Source organism: Pteropus alecto, unplaced genomic scaffold (genome assembly GCF_000325575.1).
Source record: "Pteropus alecto unplaced genomic scaffold, ASM32557v1 scaffold11, whole genome shotgun sequence".
NCBI classification, from domain to species: Eukaryota; Metazoa; Chordata; class Mammalia; order Chiroptera; family Pteropodidae; genus Pteropus; species Pteropus alecto.
The window spans coordinates 9,624,317-9,642,426 of NW_006431956.1; the positions used below are offsets into that span (position 1 = coordinate 9,624,317).

The following is an 18,110-nucleotide window of genomic DNA, read 5'->3' on the forward strand; positions in this document are numbered from 1 at the left end:
AATGAGAAAAAAAATTTTGGGGAGAGAAAAAAAAAAAAAAAAAAAAAAGCCAGAAACTCACAACTGTGTTAGCAGCAGTGATTGAGAGAGTCGGGTCCCGAGGCCACTCCAGCAGTCCTTTCTACAATTCATGTGAAACACGTACTGCAAGACAAAGCATCTGACAGTTTGGAGGATGGTTCTGTAGTCCTAGGAATCTAGAGTGAATTAAAGTCTAGACTCCATCATTTTTCAGGGTAAAGGGAGGAGGGAGAAATCGCCGATCAGATATGCCCAAAGTGTGACAGAGGGAACATCGATGCAAGGATGCTGCTGCTGCTGCCAGTCTGTGCATCGGGAGGGAGGCAATGATGGCAGAACAGCAGCGGGAGCAGCAGCGTTCTCAGAAGCAGTAACATAAACAGCATCAGGAGTAGGCCTGCTCTTGCACAGAGCAGGAAACTGCAGCCTTGTGAAATGCAAGACTCTCTGAGGTTCGAAAATCTCCTGAGCTGAGAATGGCTACTGTAAAAACGTTGCCAAGAAACTCTAATGATCTGGCCAGTCGTAACCATGTGGTGTTAGCAATAGTTACTGCAGGGAAATGAATGATACTTGTGGCAGATTGCTGGTCCATAGACAACTCTCTGAAGAAGATATCAAATTACTTGAAAAAGAAAAACAGGGAAAAGAAAGTTTGGGCATGCCTGCAGGAACGGTGGTGTTTTTAGAGACTACCTAGGAGGCAGAAGCTAAGTGTTGATTTGCCCATGCCTCTTACCTGGGAGTTGAAGGTGGGAAGAAATGGACAGTGGCTCTGATGAGAAGACAAGGCACAGTGCAGCTCGGTGAAGCCACACGCTGACTGCGACACCCCTCTTCATGCAGTGCTGTGGGCTGGTGCACCGGCGGCGAGTACGGGTGTCCTATGTAAGTTTCTATGGCTGTAGAATTGCAGCTGGGGGCTGAAAATACTGTTAGTGTCTGTCTGGTGCATGTTGCCTTTTTCAGATGTTTTTTTAATCCCTGCGCTGAGGATTGGCCAGAGAATCGATCATTTGTACAATGAGTTTTCAAGGCACCTGAGGTATATGAAATTCTGAGATTTTTCCGGAGATGTTTTCCTTTATCTTTAGTGCTGTGTTACTTTGATCAGGTTGGCAATAACTTGTACAGGGATTGTTTGGGAAGTCCATTGTCTCAGAGCTCTGTATCAGTGCAAACCACTTGATGTTCTCTTTTACCTGGAGTGGTCCTGTTTTCATATTTGAATTATGGCATGAAAAAAAAAAATCACTTTTAGAGAGAGATGCTACGGAGTTTGGCAAATTAAAAGCCACAGAGACTACCATTAAATCCTATTTTGAACAGCTTCAGAAAGAGTCGAGGATAATCATTTGATGGATGACACAGCTGTTGCATTAATGCCAGCATTTACAGCAGCTCTGTCATTCTGTGATTATTTTCACTGAAATAGCCCTTATTTCGTGGACCTGCTGTGTTTTGCAAGATGGCTGTCTGAGTATTAAATTTTATAAGGCAGGCTTACACAAACATTGAAGTATCACTACTTAAAACGATTGGATGCTAATTGAAATATGCTGTGCAGTACGCTCTCTGACAAGCTCCGAGGAAGCGCTTGCTTTATTTCCATACTCCCTTTGCATGCGGCCACCTTATTTTCAGAGAGTGATGTGACAGGAAATGAGGCTCATGCAGGCTGACCAAACTGCAGTGCTGAATTGTTTAACACCGGTCGGAGAGTGCTGGCCACGAAACAAATAGAAAAACCTACAAAGAGCTAATCAATACTTAAGCGTACAGTGTAAAGAAATCTGTGACCTTGGAAGACAGGCTATCCGAGGAGATATGTGACATTTCCAGGACAAACAAGGTCAAAATCTGATAGGATCGAAATGAAAAAGTTGGACTAGCAGTGCGAGGCTGAGGAAGGGATAACTATATCAAATCGTAAAGATCATATCCAATTTTATTCAATAAGTAAAATCATTAAAAGCCCCTTTAATTAAAGGTTGTGGTTAATCGTTATATATCTGGGGCCATTTGTCTTTCGAAAGCAACAGTTGACACGTAAGGAGTAAATGTGCTATAGTGAGGCAGCCAGCAAAGATTTTTAAAGATGACATCTGCGTGGAGAGATGTTTATTTTTTTCCCAACAGAAAAAAAAGCAGTTGCTTTTTAATAGGATTTGAGAATGAGTGTTACAAAGTTTTTCAAGTATAAAATTACCTACAAAAAGAAAAATCTTAAAAATAAAAATTTGAAATTTAAAACCATAGTTTTTATAATATAATGAAGACTAAAAATATTATGGCTTTATAAATTTCTGTTTACTCTTATATAATGAATTTGAAGAAATCTATGGTTGTCTAGCCTATTGAATAGAGGAATTATGAAATAAGGCCTCAAACAAAGCAATAATTTTTGCCTTACTTGTTTTTGTCCTTTTTCTGACATTGAACATGTAAATAAATAGGGGAGATGGCATAATCTATATTTTCTGGAATCTTGCCTGAAAGGTTAGAAGGTTCAGTTCATCTGCTAATTCTCAAACTTTTTTACCCCGTTATTTTGATTATGGGACCACAAAACACATAGCTCAACTATATTTTAAATATAAAGGAGATTCATACATCTTGGTCACTAGAAATAAATTTTCATTTATTTTAGAACATTTATCTTGCGACTTCCAACCTGTAACCCACCTGCTGTTGTTTTAGCCTCTGCTCTTCAGTAGTTTAATATATGGATCGCAATTTTCTTGATCGAGAGACAACCCAAAGCTACAGGGGCACTGAATCTGACATATATTTCATTTCTTGGAGAAAAAGAACCCACTTTGTGTATATCTGGCAATGTGACCGCTAATTAGCCCGTGGAGCAGACAACACATGGAGCCTCGAAGCTGCTCATCAAATAGCCAGGTGGTGAGCAGAGCAGAGGGCAGCCCAAAGCCACGTGGAGTATCAGGACTGGGGTCATGTCCACTGAATAGACTGTCCTGGTGTCCTTTCTCGAGTCTGTCGTCAGTTTTAAGGGAGTGATGACTTAGATCATGCCAGTACTAAGTGCCAACTTAAGTTTGGGAATTGAAAGTATATATATGTAAAACATATATATATGGTATAATATAGAAATCAGTTGATGCGTATGTGTGTATCTCAATCCTCCACTAGTTCTTACACCTTTTTTTTTTAGTCTGACAGCTTTCTTAAGGATTCCTCCTACTGTAACGTTGTCTCTTAGAAAGAACATGAAAGGTATGTGGGTTTGGAATAAAGTTATATACATATGCCAGAATGCTGCATATCTAGGTTTTTACCTTCCACAGCTGCCACCTCTGTTAGGCTCCCTCCCCTGGCTTGTGTAATGTGGCTTTCATATTCAAAACTTATTCTGCGAACGGCGGTCCCACCCTGTTGGCTGTGACCCTTTGCTTTCTCTATAAGACACAATGCATAAGCCTCTCTCTTTTTGATATTATTTGAATTCACAATCTAGTCTTCATTATGCCATTTATACCTAACAGTCATTCTTTGAGAACTCAGCTTCATATCTCAGGAAAAAAAAATCCTATTTTTATTTAAACTGTCTTGCTGTTTTTATTTTATTAAATGATGTGGAAATCTGTCAGCCGAATAAATAAACTTAACAAGATATATGTTTAGTAAGCTCTGTGTGCATCTCTGGTAAACCACTTTTAAATATTGATGTTTGTGTGCATGGGGGTGCAGAGATTGATCCTAACTTGTTTTGGTAAACTTTTTATTGACATATCACATATGTGCAGAAAAGTACAGAACTCATAAGTGTTAAGCTTGATGGAAGTTCCAAAAGAGAATGGGCCTGTGTAACCAACATCAAATCAAGAAACCAAGGGATGTCAGCTCCCTCGTCCTCCCGTCCACTCCCCAGTCACCTCTCCCCTCCTCTGGGGTACCCACTAATCTGACTTCTAACAGCATGCATTAGTTTTTCCTATTTCCAAATGTTTACAAATGAACTCATACAACATGTGCTCTTTTTCTGTCTGGCTTCTGTGATTCACCATGATATCTGTGAGACTAATCCGTGTGTTTGCACGTGGTTGTAATAGAGTAGCTTGCTCCTCTTCATGGTTGTATAGTATTCCATTACGTGACCATCTCATAATTTAACGATCTGTACTGCTGTCAGTAGGTATTTGCGTGGTTTCCAGTTTGGGACTCTTATTCGTTGTGCTGCTGTGAACATTTGTGACATTTTGTGAATGTTCATGCGTTTTTGTTGGATATAAATCTAAAGATGAAATTGCCAAGTCGTGGTGTGTGTGTGTATATATGTGTGTGTATCCATATATATTCAGCTTAAGTCAGTACTGATACACAGCTTTCCAAAGTGGTTCGATCGATTTAGACTGATCAAAACTTGGTGTAAGCTTACATTTTAGCCAGTCTGGCGAATGTGGACAAGTACCCCATGATGGTTTTACATGGTGTTTTTCTGATGACTTATGAAACAAGAATCTTCTCATATACTTATTAACCATTCGGATATCTACTTTCATGAAGTACTTGTTCAAATCCTTGCCTCATTGTCTATCTTTTGATGCTTTTTGTTAAAAAAAACAACAACAAAAAACCTGACAAGGAGAAAAGTCACTGGTGCTTAGCATAATGAAATGATTAGAGACAAAGTGACATATACAACATAATGAGAATGTGGAATCGAGCTGACCTGGGTTTGATTCTTGGTGTTATGGTAGTGGGGAGGCCCACTTATTTCTCAGCCCTGGTTTCCTCATGTATATAATTGGGAAAACAGTAAGAGCTTGAAGGTTTATTTTGAGAGTTAAAATGAAATAGTTCGTCAGCATTAGCACACTGCCTGATACACAGTTGTTATTCAAAAGTTGGTAGCAACTGTGAAATGAGATTATGAGATCTAATATCTCCTACGATAAGAGGAGACTAGTAAGGGAAGGTTGACAGAGAAACGGTAGATTACTGCTCTTGACTGGCTCGGTTACTGCCTGTGTTATTCACTTAATACTAATAGCCTCGAAGTTTTAATAAATGAGTTAGATGGTGAAAGATGACCCAGTCTGTCTATTAGAAGAGCATACCATCCTAAGCATAGGATCACGTCTGAACATTCAGAGCATATAAATGTAGTGAGATCACCAAGTATTACTTTTGCACGTATTATAACTTCTGAGCAATTCAGTCCTCTAGTTAAATTCTGATCGTTATGGTTACTTGATGCACAGTCATGTAGTTAGAGTTGACAAATACTTTTAGGCTCATCATTTCATGTGACATTAAAGCAACCTCTAAGAATAGGCAAGGCAAAGGATGATATCACTATTTCATAGAGGAGAACACTTTGAATGAGAGAAATAACTGTATTGCCATAGGCCACAGGATGTGATAGTGGCCAAGCTGAGGCTCAAGCTGTAATTTATTTTTATTCCACGTACGGTATTTTCTTCAACTCGTTTGGAATGTATTTCTCTGTTTAAAGAATGGGATTAGAATGAAATTTAATTAACACTAAAATTCTTGTAGTGTATCTGTGTATAAAAATCGATTATCATTGAACTTATAAAGAGCTGAAGTACCAGTTAATTTTGGTTAGTAGACTTGTAGGTAATGTACCTTTTTCGAGTTATAGTTTTTCTGTCACAATTTATATTTTTTTCAAAGGATCAGGATTGTCTTACTAGTTAAAATAAGTTTAAGCTACACACTTATAGTTACCTTGGAGAATATGTTTTCATGGTACATTAGTCTTTAAAGAGTTTTTGGTGGCATTGATTCTCTTCCTTCACAGATAAGGTAAAAAGATTCATATGCATAGTGGTTTTAATATGTACATAGTATATACCATACATCACTTGGAGCTTTTCCAGCTATGTCTTAAGATGTCCTTGAAAAATGATATTTGGCTTTTAAGACAGGTATATTTTAAAATCAAATATAGTCTACCTTGTCTTAAAGGTATTTTCTCAAGAATTGCTGACTTTCAGATTTGGGACTGCATGCATTTTTAATAGCTTTTAATTTGGGTCACATTAAAATCCTTACTTTGATTCTTCAACGTCATAAGGTGTCATTAAGCCTATAAAATTTTTTAAAATTTTGGCTCACCTCTCTAGGATGTGAAAATATCTTTAAGAAGATATATGCCTACGTCAGAGCCTTAGACCTCAGCTACAGAAATAACAACCATGACTGTTTAAAATAGTTCACAATAAAAATACTACTCGATTTCATTTTTTCAGACCTTTAAATTTTGCTTTAATTATAAGCTTCAGTCCATGAGGACATTTATTAATGAAAATGAAATAGATGAACACGCCTATAAATATTAAGGAGCACGGAGGGGAAAGGTGAAGCGAGGTTAGCAGTTTGCAGCCTCTGGGTGTGTATACAGAACGACCTCGCTGATGAGTATTCAGGGGCATGGGACCCTCCACTCACTTGAAATCCTTCCCAGCACATCCTGCTTGCACTCATTGCTTTCTCTTCCCGTTAGAGAGGCAGTTTATTTGTCTATTTATGTTTAGGAAAATAGAATTAAAAATTTATTTTTTCAACTTTCTCGAGATATAATTGACAAATAAAAGCGGAAGGTATTTAAAGTGTACATCGCGGTGATTTGATATACATACACACGGTGAAAGGATTCTTCCCATCTAAGTAATGAATACATCCATCACCTCACATACTTATCTTTTTCATGGAGGACAGGGGTTGGTTAAGAACGTTTAAAATCTACTCTCAGCAAATTTTAGTGATATGATACAGTGTTATCAACCATAGGCACCATGTTATTTATTAGATGTTCAGACCTTATTTATCTTATAGCTGAAAGTTTTTACCCTTTTACCAACTCCTCTGTATTCCACCCTCTGGCCCCAACCCCTGGCGACCACTTTTTAACTCTGTTTCTATGAGTTTGGCTTTTTTTTTTTTTTTTAATTCTACATATAATTAAGATTGTGTAGTATTTATCTTTGTCTGACATTTCATTTAGCAGAATGTCCTCAAGGTCCATTCATGTTATCACAAATGTTAGGATTTCCTTCTTTCTCATGGCTGAATAATATTCTAATTCTACATATAATTAAGATTGTATAGTATTTATCTTTGTCTGACTTATTTCATTTAGCAGAATGTCCTCAAGGTCCATTCGTGTTATCACAAATGTCAGGATTTCCTTCTTTCTCATGGCTGAATAATATTCCATTGTATATATGTATCTACCATACTTCTTTCTTTATCCAGTCATCCATTAATGGACACCTAGGTTGTTTCTATCTCTTAACTGTTATGAAAAATGCCACGATGAACATGGGAGTGTGGAGACACAGTTTAATATATGAATGACAGACTTGGAGCACAGGCCTAAAATTTGTACACTGTAGACCCTTGGGCAAGTCACCCCATCACTCTGTGCCTCAATTTTCCTCTCTGTTAAATGAGGAATAACAATAGAATCTTACTCATTGTTTTGCTGTGTATATTACTTGTGTTAAACTTTGAAAACACTTGGCAGAGACTAAGTACTTAATTTAGTGTAAACTATTTGATCATTTGTTATTCCTACCTCCCTGGGCATCTGAGCCTCACTTTTCCTATGGCAAGAAAGTTGCTGAAAAAGAGCCATTACTTTTGTAAGGTTGGATTTATTGTTTTAGAGAAAGCCTTTGTAAAGTTTATTTATGTAGAGCTGTGGTAGTTATCATCCATTCATTCATGATGTAGTTACTGAGCACCTGCTCTTTGCCCTGAGCTATCCTGGAAATTCGAAATTCAAAGAGACATTAAAACCCTAATCCTGTCCTCAGAAGTGCTTGGCTCTGTGGTGGAGATACACAAGTTTATGGAACATTAAAATGTTTGACCTAAGTGGAATGTCCACTTGGGTCCACATGGGAGAAAATAAATTATATACCCCCTATGGTCAAAAACACCAGACAAGCATAGACTGATGTGGAAGAAGGTGTGAATTCTGAGAATATGTTACAGAACACTCTATATAGTATAATCACATTTGCTCTGATTGTGCTTGTATTTATATTTATATTTGCTTAAGAAGAGGTCTAGAAGGTTATACCAATTGTGGGCAACTCACGGAAGTGGGATGATAGATGCACAGGTATGATTTTAGTTTTTATTGTTTTACTTTTTATTATTATTTTTACTTTATTATTTTACTTTTTATGTCATTAGGCATTTTACAATAAGCACGTTTTATTTTTGCAACAAATATTTAATGTGAAATAAGAAAGATTTATAAAATATAAATTGATGTATAGATTACATATTCTATTAGAAAACAACCAACTTGAAATGCAAATATTCCAGAAGTTGAGGGATCTGTTAACTGAGTGAAAATATTCCAGAAGTTGAGGGATCTGTTAACTGAGAAATTGTCATATGTGCTCACAGTACTTTGAAATGAAGAGGTGCAGGGTCTGGCTGGGTCTTGCGTGGAGTGTCCTGTGTAGACACACTCGAACGTGGACCAAGGTTGAGTCCTTCTCTTTGTAGGCTAAGAACCTGTTTCATGAAAGGCGACCAAATCCTATTGAATTTGTTTGCATTCTGGCATGCCTTTATTGTTAGCACATTTCCTCAGTACGGGAAAATCAGAAGGGACATAGGAGATCTAAGCAGAGGAGTGTAAATCATCTTAAGAGAGATTTCTATTAATTTATGCTGGCCTTGTGAGTCACCTTCCTCCACTACAGAGACACACCAGTCAAGATGGTCAGATAGCTGCCTCCGTTGGCCATGGCCCCATCCCACTGCCTTGAAACACCTTGGCCTTCACTTCTGTGGTACCTCATTTGCTTGGTTCCGTCTTTCTCTTCTTATTCCTGTTACATCTGTGTTATATCTCTGTTTTCTTATTTACATTGATTGGTATCCTTCAAGCAGTCCTGTCTATATTCAACTCTTAAAGAAGCCAATAAATACCAACATACATGTGAGGGATGTTTAGAAGAGGGAAAGCCTAAAAAAAAAAGTAGACTTAGAAGAAATGGCCAACATAATTGAAAGAAAACTCTTCAGTGTATGCGCCAATGAATACTAAATCTATATGCCCAGCTCATGTCTTTCTTTCAAGTTTCAGACCCATATAACTATCCAAAAGCTTCCAAACATCTCTGAAAACTCTTCTCATCTCTGCTCCTCCCTTCCACTCTCTCACCAAAACCTGTGTCTACTCCCGTTTACAAATCAGATAAAATGGCATCCTTATACTCCCAGTTGTCCAAGTCATAAACAGAGTCATTGTCCCCTCTCTGTACTCTCAGATCTCAACAATCCTCATGATCAATCACTTCTCCTTCAAGAGTTCTGGAACCTGTTCTCTCTTTCATTTACCTCAACCCTAGTCCAGGCTCCAGCTTTTCCCTCCAAAGTTACTGCAGCAACCTCCTCACTGGTCTCCCTGTCTTAGTCTTAATTCTTCAACAACCAGTCTCTCCATTGTAGCTACCGTTGTGATTTTTCTCCAATGCAGTCATGTTATTTCTTTGCTCAAAACCCTCATTGGGAATCCAAGACAGGTGCTCAAGACATATTTGTTGAATGAATGAACAAATGAATGAATGAATAGTGCTGGGGAAATATTATCAAATTTTTCCTTTTCCCTTCTGTTCCCTCTGGTCATTACAATATGCACATTTTATTTTATATTTATGTAAAATTCATTACATAATGAATCACACATATGCATGTGTATGCACACCGTAGGACTTTGATGATACAAAGTTAAGTTCCTTAGTTTCTTCAGTATTTATAAAGCAGAAGATAAATTTCGTTGCCAGAGTTCAAAACTATGTAATCATTTACCCTTCAGGCCTCTTCTCATTGTTTAGATTATATTCTGTTTATTTCTTTTAAGGATGTACAGCAAGAACCAGTTTATTTGCCCATGGCAAGGACCTGCTCAAGTACAGAAGAGATCTTAGCTTGATTTAAATGATGAAATTTACCACCATCTAACTGTATTTAAAAGCAGTGGTAGCAAAATAGGTAAATTTAAAAAAGAAAACATGTTTTAAAGTATCTTTAGCCACAGCCACTTAAACACCGCCAATTATTTTTTGGGGAAGCCTCGATTTAAAGCATTTAACAGTTATGTGTTTTAAAAGCTGCCCCAACATCTTTCCCATATAGAAAACTGATTTTAGAAGATGTCAGTTTCTCCCTCCTCCCTCCATCCAAGCTCAGGTGGGGATCAACCTGCGTGTTGGATGAGAGCCCTTCTATTGCCAGATGACCTTTCTGCTGAAAAGATCTGCTTCCCATTGAGCCAGACTCCTCTGTTTGTTCTTTCTTGGTACTACATTGAGACAACAGCCAATTGTCTTCTGCCTGAATCATCAGAAGTAGTTATTTTTTTTAAGCTGTTTTTTTTTTTTCTTTTGAGCTTTTGTGTTGAGCATAGCGCCATTCTCCTACCCATCATCAAAGGAATAAATAATTTATATAATCCACTCCGATGTCCAAAAAGCAATGCATGTTGGAGTTTCTGTCTCCCACTGTCCCCTCCAACCATGGTGTCATGAGTCTGTGAAGCTTCCCCCAATGAGTCACTGACTTCTCTTTCGTCATTTCATTATTGGGAAAATCAGGTGGTTCTTGCGGGGTCGAGGGGGGGAGCAGATATTAGACTATGAAACAAACAAAGTGATCGTCAAAGGGGAGGGACCACAACCTTTTTTTCCTGCATAATGAATAGGACACACCCACATCGGGAACAGGAGCTTCTTCATGATTTTTCAAGGGTCTAGTTGAAGGGGCACAGGGAAGGATGGTGGGGAAAGGGGCTTAAAAAAAAAAAATCCACTTAAAAAATCTGGACTCTCTCTCTTCCCCCCTCCTCCAAGGTTACCCACCTCTATATTAATAATTACTTTCCACTGTTTTAGAAAGGATAGATGAGATAAAGGTAATTTAGTGGTACACAATAGAAATCAGTTTTTAAAAATTTTTTATTAATTAATTTTTTATGGTGACATTGGTTAATGAAATCTGGTAAGTTTCAGCTGTACATTTTAACAGTAAGGCATATATATATTTACATTGTATGTTCACCTCCCATAGTTAGATTTCTTTCTGTCACCACATATTTGACCCCTTTTACCTCATCTACCTCCCCCCATCACTTTTTATTTTGAAACATAGAATTCTTGGCAGTTTACAGCAGTGTTTCTCTATGTGTTCTTTAGGTCACTAGCATGAGAATTCTTAGTCAAAAAAAAAAAAAAAAGTGCAAGTCCCCAGAAACCATCTCAGACCCATAGAATCTGCAGCTCAGGGATGGACATTCATTATTTAATTTTCAATACTCTCAGGGTGATTTGTGTGCATACTTGTGTTTAAGGAAAGCTCAGAGAATCAAAAGGAATTTGAAAATGGGGTTTGGGGGTGTCAGGAATCGCGATTAGGCTCTTCAGTCCTTCCTCTGAGTTGAGTCAGCTTACCTCAAGTCAACTTCAGATTCCTGAAGATTCAAATTCCTGGGAGGTGGCCCAGCTTGATCTTCTCGGGCCAGGAGAGAGGAGGACTAGTTGACTGACTCTTGCCAAGTCAGCACGCAATGGAGGAGGAGAAGTTCCCAAAGGGAAATCCAAGTTTTATTTCTAAAAAAAAAAAAAAAGAAAGAACTAGATCCTGGGCAGCAGGAACCACATACATCAAACATGATGGTGCAATTTTTTTTTTAAATGAACCACGCCTTTCTGTGGTTAAAGCTTAGAAAGTAAAGCACCAGCATCATAAAGCAGAGAGGTGCTGGCGTTTCTCAGTTATGTAAATGGGCTTTAGGGAAGAGGTAGCTAACGGCAGGGGGGTGTGTATAGGAAAAATCCAGAATTGCCTTGTTGGTAGAATTAATGCCTGGTAAAAAACTTGTCAAGAGTACAGACTTAATATTTGAGTTGATTTAAGTAACTCATAATGATGGTAAAGATTTTATTCAGACATTCTGTAAATATTAATAGGCAGCTTATTGAATTGTAATTCAATTATAGAATCAACTAGGCAACACTGTGAAGAGCCTATTAATAAAAGAGCTAAAATAAAATACCTTGTAAGGCACACCTTGTCTTGCTAGATCTAGTTCATACCATTTATTTCTTGAGCATCATTGACCTTTTTGCAACCATGAGTCTGGGCAGACCCAGTTCTGGTCAATATCTGCCATGAAAAATGTAATGTGGGTTTCATATTTCCAGAAGTTTCTACCCTTTGGGAGTCTTACCTCTAACCATAAAATCATTCTAGATGCCACAGAGAGAAATAGGATATGCTGTGCGTGATGGGCTCCAACTGGTAAAATCTATTGGCAGCTTTCCTTAGAAAGAGGTTAATTTGGCTAAAATAAATTGACCTGTCCACTTATTTTGATGAAAATAAATTTCAGTTCCAGAAAAATAGAGAAGGGAGAGAAGGCCTCTGAAATGGAAAAATCTAAAAGTGACTTTACGATATTGTTTCAAAATATGAGCAGCTATCAGCACCTCAGCATTTTTTTTTCCTGAACATGGACTGACGACGATACCTTAAAAAGTGATTTAATTACATGCAAGAAGTTTCCTAAACCAACTCCCAAAAGTCTACCTCTCGAATAAGAATAAGGCAGCAATACAGACATACTTTAGAATTTGTACTCTTGTTTTTAAGGGCTCTTAGCAAGATTTGCCTATTAATTTTTGTCTGATCGAAGATGGGTGGAGAGAAGGTCAGAGCTGCCTCTAGTCATGACCTCATTTCCTTTGGGGTCACAAATATTTTAAAAAGGAAATCGTGTGTGTGTGTGTGTGTGTGTGTGTGTGTGTGTGTGTGTGTGTGTTCTTACAGTGCAGACCTTCCTTCACTTTAGTTAATTTCTTTAGGTTTTAAAAATTTATCCCTTTAAAGAATTCTTGGTCAATCCCTTTTGAAGCAACTGATTTCCTAGAATTTTTATTTCCAAACTATAATCATAATGTGCTCATTAAATTTACAATTTAATTATAAATTTTATAAATATAACCATGATGGGCTCCATTACATTTAAAAAGAATAGAATTATTATTCCTACACAGCAAAAAGCACTTAAAATTTTGAAATGAATCTCTGCTTCAAAAGGAAAAGCCATCCCTGCTGGAGGGTACGTCTCTGATTTTTCATTTTTACCCTCTATGATTTCTTCTTGCTCTGTTTCTTTCATGGAACCTTGAGCCATGATTGGCAGTGCAATCGGATTAAAGAATATTCTTAAAGGATGCTGATTTGGGGTTTATTCTAGCTCCATGAAAAATGAGATGACAGTCTGACGTTTTCCTGAATTGATTGGACGTTCCATGTTTACTCTCCCTTTCTAAGCCCTTGATGAGACATGCACTTCTCCATGGCATTTTATATAGTCATTAAGTCACTGAGAGCTTCCCTGTGACAGCTCTGCTCCATTACTCTCTGGAGAAAATGCAAGACACTTGGAGTTGTTAGTTTCATCTATGAATAGATTTCAGACTACAGGTTTTAGGTAACTGCTGGAGCTCTGATGGACCTGATATAAGTACTGATGTGCCATCTAAATACTAGCTATCAGAATTCATTTCCCAGCATTATCTTGTTAATACTCGTACTTCTTCATAAAAGGGAAAGGTTGGACTCATAGTAAGGGAATAGAGACAAGGGACTACAGACACGTGTGTTTTTGAAGATCAGCTTCTAGCAGCGAGAATTATTGTCAAAATAAATGAACTGGCACATGAAGAAAATAAAGTTATTAGTATACTCCCATGCAAGAATGGTTTTTAAGGTCTATTTTAAATAAAGACTCTGCTTTTTTTGTAAAGCATAGACGAATACATTACATAATGCTTTTATTAATGGCTTCTACATTCTACCACATAGTCCAACTAAACTCAAGATTTTAAATTTCAGGCTAAAGTTTTGCCATCAGTTTTTATTAATAATATGAACCAATTTCTCTGGTTTCAAAACGTGTCATTTAATTGCAACCAGAATGATTAGACTTTATTCAGATTAAATAAGGAACTTATGATTCAACTTTTTCACTCCCTGCCAATCCTTCATAAATTCCCATAAGTTAAAGTATTAAAATATATTTTATAGGAACTTCAAATAATAACTAATCAGTAAATACAGAACATCAGTACACCACACATTCAGCTTTATGTAGCATAAAAGATTAGAGTTGTTGCAAACTTTGGGCAGGAAACAATGATCTCAGACAATTTCATTGTAAGTTAAACTTGGAAACAAATAGTGAAACCTATATAGGCAATAATATAAAGAAGTGAATAATGGTTCCAACTTTATGAGAATTCCTGGCCATGCACTTGTCAGCCTCTAGCCTGCTATGTGAAATTGACGATCTCATTGTTACCGCCAAGCGACAGCCCTGTGTGAACTGCATAGGCTGCACAGTCCCACCCACCCCAACAGCAGCCAGAATGTGTTCGATTAGGCTAAGCACTTCGACTTGAGAATTCGAATGGGGAATCTACGGAATCTGTTCACATTGGGAGCAGGAGCTAAAAAGTGGTTATGGAGGAGGTGAAGTCATGGGGAGTCGTAGCGAACCCAAATTTTGAGTACTGGAGGGAAGCAGAAGTGATGTGGTATGGAGTGCATGTAGGAAAGGGAGAGAATCTTCAAAGCGGCTCAGGGTGCAGAACATAGAACTTTCCAGAAGCATGGCCTATAAATACGGCCATGTGATAGCCAGGTGAGTTAATGGAAGACCACGAGAGTGAGGATATAAAATGGTTCGTGGCATTTCTAAAGTCTGATTATTCAGCTTTTCTGAGTTCCTACAAATGTGTACCCTTTAAATAAGGCCCTGCCACTTGTGGGGACTTCAGTGATCTCTGTCCTTTTCAACCAAATAACCCAAACTCTAAAAAAAACAAGCAAAAAACATGATCAACCAAGGAGGCAAGAGTGAGTGCCAGCTTACTTCCATGATGTGACATGACGTATCAGTATAAGGTAGAAATGAAATATATATGCAGACGTTCATAAAACAAGAATAAGAATGGAAACAGTATCTCATGCCTTATAAAGTGAAACATATTTAACTTTTAGTTTAATGATTTGGGGGTTTATTAATATATTCAATATTTATTTAGTACCTAGCACATACCAGATACTCTGTTATTTGGCGGTGGGAGAGGGGAGGGGATATAAAGATAAATAATCTTTTCCCTCAAGGAACTTGTAGTATCTACCTAAATAAAACAGCATCTTTTTCATTTGTAACAATACTCGTTGCTTTTAGATCCTCAAACTGTTATTCTCACTTAGGCTGATCATCTAAGGGAATTTGAGAACCAGTTTCCTATAACCTGTTATAATATAATGTGGCTCTTTATGCATGACTTCGAGCTCAAATCTTGGATTTATGTGCGTAGACGCAGTACTATCCAGAAATGGTTATTTTCTGGCTAACATATAAAGATTTGTGTACCAGTATGTCTAATTAGAAGACGATTATTCATATTTGCTGTCACTGCATAGATTTATTTTGTCTACTTATATAACTGCTATACATATATCACAACCACAGGATTAAGATTAAGACTCAGTCTGGTAAACAAATAAGAGGCTGTTCTATTTGTGATCATAAATCTACAGTGATGTAAACAGAGGACCTCAACGAAGACTCTCTTGCACACTTAGGCAGTTGGATTCAAACGGCAGAAGTCAGGAGATCACACTCCTACATATTCTCAAGATGGGTAATAAAAGGATAAGAGTCTCAGTGATAGGGGCTGTCGTGAGGAGGAAAAGAAAATGAAACATAAATATGGTGATTCTTAACTTTTTAAAATTTTTACTCATAAAACATAGTTTACTCAGACCAAAATTTGATTCATAGTAAAAGAAATGGAGATAGAAAATGGCTAAGATAGCCGAAGATAGTCACTCTGCTTTACACTACGTATTTTGGGTTAATCACCCCTGAAATTTTTTTTTTTTTTAAATCTCTAGTAAATTTTGGCTGAAATGGAGGATATTTGCAAATCTCATGAATCTTCGCTATAGCCATTCCTTCACCCTTTTCTTATCAAGGACATTTTAATTTAGTTGGTTGGCCAAATTAATGAAATCTGAATGGCTTTGGCTTGTCTCTTTGAAAGCTGTCCCAGAGCTGGTGAAAACAAAAGGTTCTGTTCTCTCTGGATGAAGTTCAGACAGCCCCTCCGCCCGTGACCTCCCGCCTCTGCCCTCTTTCTTCTGCTCCCCCAACATTTAATCCAAAAGAACCAGAAAACGCCTCTGCGACTGTTATTTAATGACAAGTCATTGTTGATGACTCCTTCCAGAGGACGCGAAGCTGTGGTGAGACCCTTGCTTAAGAAGTCACTGTTTTGTGACATTTTCCATGTCCTTATCCTCTCTGGGGTAGATTACTGCAGTGTGCTCTACTGGGATGTGTCTTTGAAGTTCACTTGGCAGACACTTGTATTATCATTTCAGCCAACATTTTTTTGTGTATAATATGTCATAGTAGTGTATATTAAAATGATGAATATGCTTCTCGCCCTTAAAGAATTTCTAATGCAACAAGGGTCAGTATTTAGTTGATAAGCTACCAGTAGATGACAAATTCTCATCAGAAATATCACAACCTATTGACAGAGTTAGGCAACCTGTTAGAAATAGTCAGATTAGAAATGCGTAGTCCTTGGCACAAAATATGCTTAATATATGCTGGATGAATAAATAAATTAGTGAATTTACCATAATTCTAGGTGGATTTTATTTCTTTCCCAAAGGATGGTTTTCCAGATATCTAAAATATGAATGCAAGTGAGGTTTTCGTATAATAGTTAGGTATCTCTTTGTAGGTGTCAAATCCCAATTTAAATAAAGACGTAAAAAAACTTTTTAAAAATTAAGATCTAAACTACAGAGCTCTTCAAAGCCATTGGTACTAATAGCCTTGGCTTGAGCTACACAAAACAATTTCCTGTCCAAGAGAACAAATTCTGACAACCATTTCAAATCATCAGAGCTGTTTTATAACTTGTGTTTCAGTGGTTCAGCAATTTATTCATTATATTCATCGAAAATTAAGAAAAACAAATTTATACATTACTAATTGGATTCATTCAAAAACATGTGTACACATGGATTGGTTCTGAATAGACCCAAATTCTATTTTGAATGGTTAATACTGTACATCATTTCACCACAGTTGGCACATCTTCATCTGGATTATGATATGTTACATTTATAGAATAATTGTAGTCATAATTAACTATGAACATTTACTGATTGCATGCTATGTGCCAGGCACTATCCTAAAATTCTTTACACATACTCATGTATCCCCCATATCCTACGAGTGCTATGAAAACTTTTTCTTCGACAGATAAAGAATCGAGGCACAGAGGGCGTGTGCCCAAAGTTCAACAACTAGTTAATGCCAGAGCCAGAATTTGAACTTGAGGAATCTACTATTTTATTCATTACACTTAAAGCCTCTGCTATTCACTGTGGCCCCTTTGTGCATATTAGAAAAAGGCCTCTCTTTGAGTGGACAGATTAGAAAAAATGCACTCCCACTGGGCAGATGCAGCCTCTCATGATTTCACCCCTGACTCGTCCTTTGGCTGGGGCCTGTGTGCAGTGCATGGAATGTACAGCTGTATATGGCAGCCTTAACTTTACCTCATCTACCAGCTCTCATTACTTTGCAAATCTCAAGCAATTTTCACATGCATGGTTTTATTTGATTTCGGCTTCAGCCACATTAGGTATACGTGAAAGTTAATTTTCCTTCCCTTACAAAAGAGAAATGTAAGAATCAAACAGGCTTATATATTGAGCACACAATGAGTACATCATGAAGACCAAGCCAGAACATGGGAGCAGGGAGATTTCGAGTTCTGAGCTGCTGTGTGCTTTTCTATCCACATGTGTTATGCATGATTTCATACGAGCTCTGTGGTGTACATGTCACTAGAGTCTTTATATGGATGAGGGAACAGGTCCAACAAGGGTAGTTACCTCACCTCAGTTACCATGTTTTGTGAGTGGAGAAGTCAGAATTCAAGCCTGGTGTGTTTGACTCCAAATCTATGCTC

At 37.5% G+C, this 18,110-nt stretch overlaps 1 protein-coding gene across 9 annotated transcripts in view; it reads left to right on the plus strand.

Annotated features, from left to right (window-relative positions):
• The window catches only part of CACNB2 (calcium voltage-gated channel auxiliary subunit beta 2), a 312,930-nt gene that overhangs the window by 97,362 nt on the left and 197,458 nt on the right, over positions 1 to 18,110 (plus strand). Inside the window, exon 1 of one of the 9 annotated variants that reach the window (XM_006906996.3) lies at positions 263 to 909. The exons of 7 other annotated variants lie outside the window; for them this stretch is intronic. In XM_006906996.3, the coding sequence (XP_006907058.1) occupies positions 862 to 909 (48 nt within the window). In that variant the 5' untranslated portion in view covers positions 263 to 861. Of the gene's footprint in view, positions 1 to 262; positions 910 to 18,110 lie in introns of those variants that run through there. One more of the 9 variants, XM_015585652.2, reaches the window with a different exon arrangement.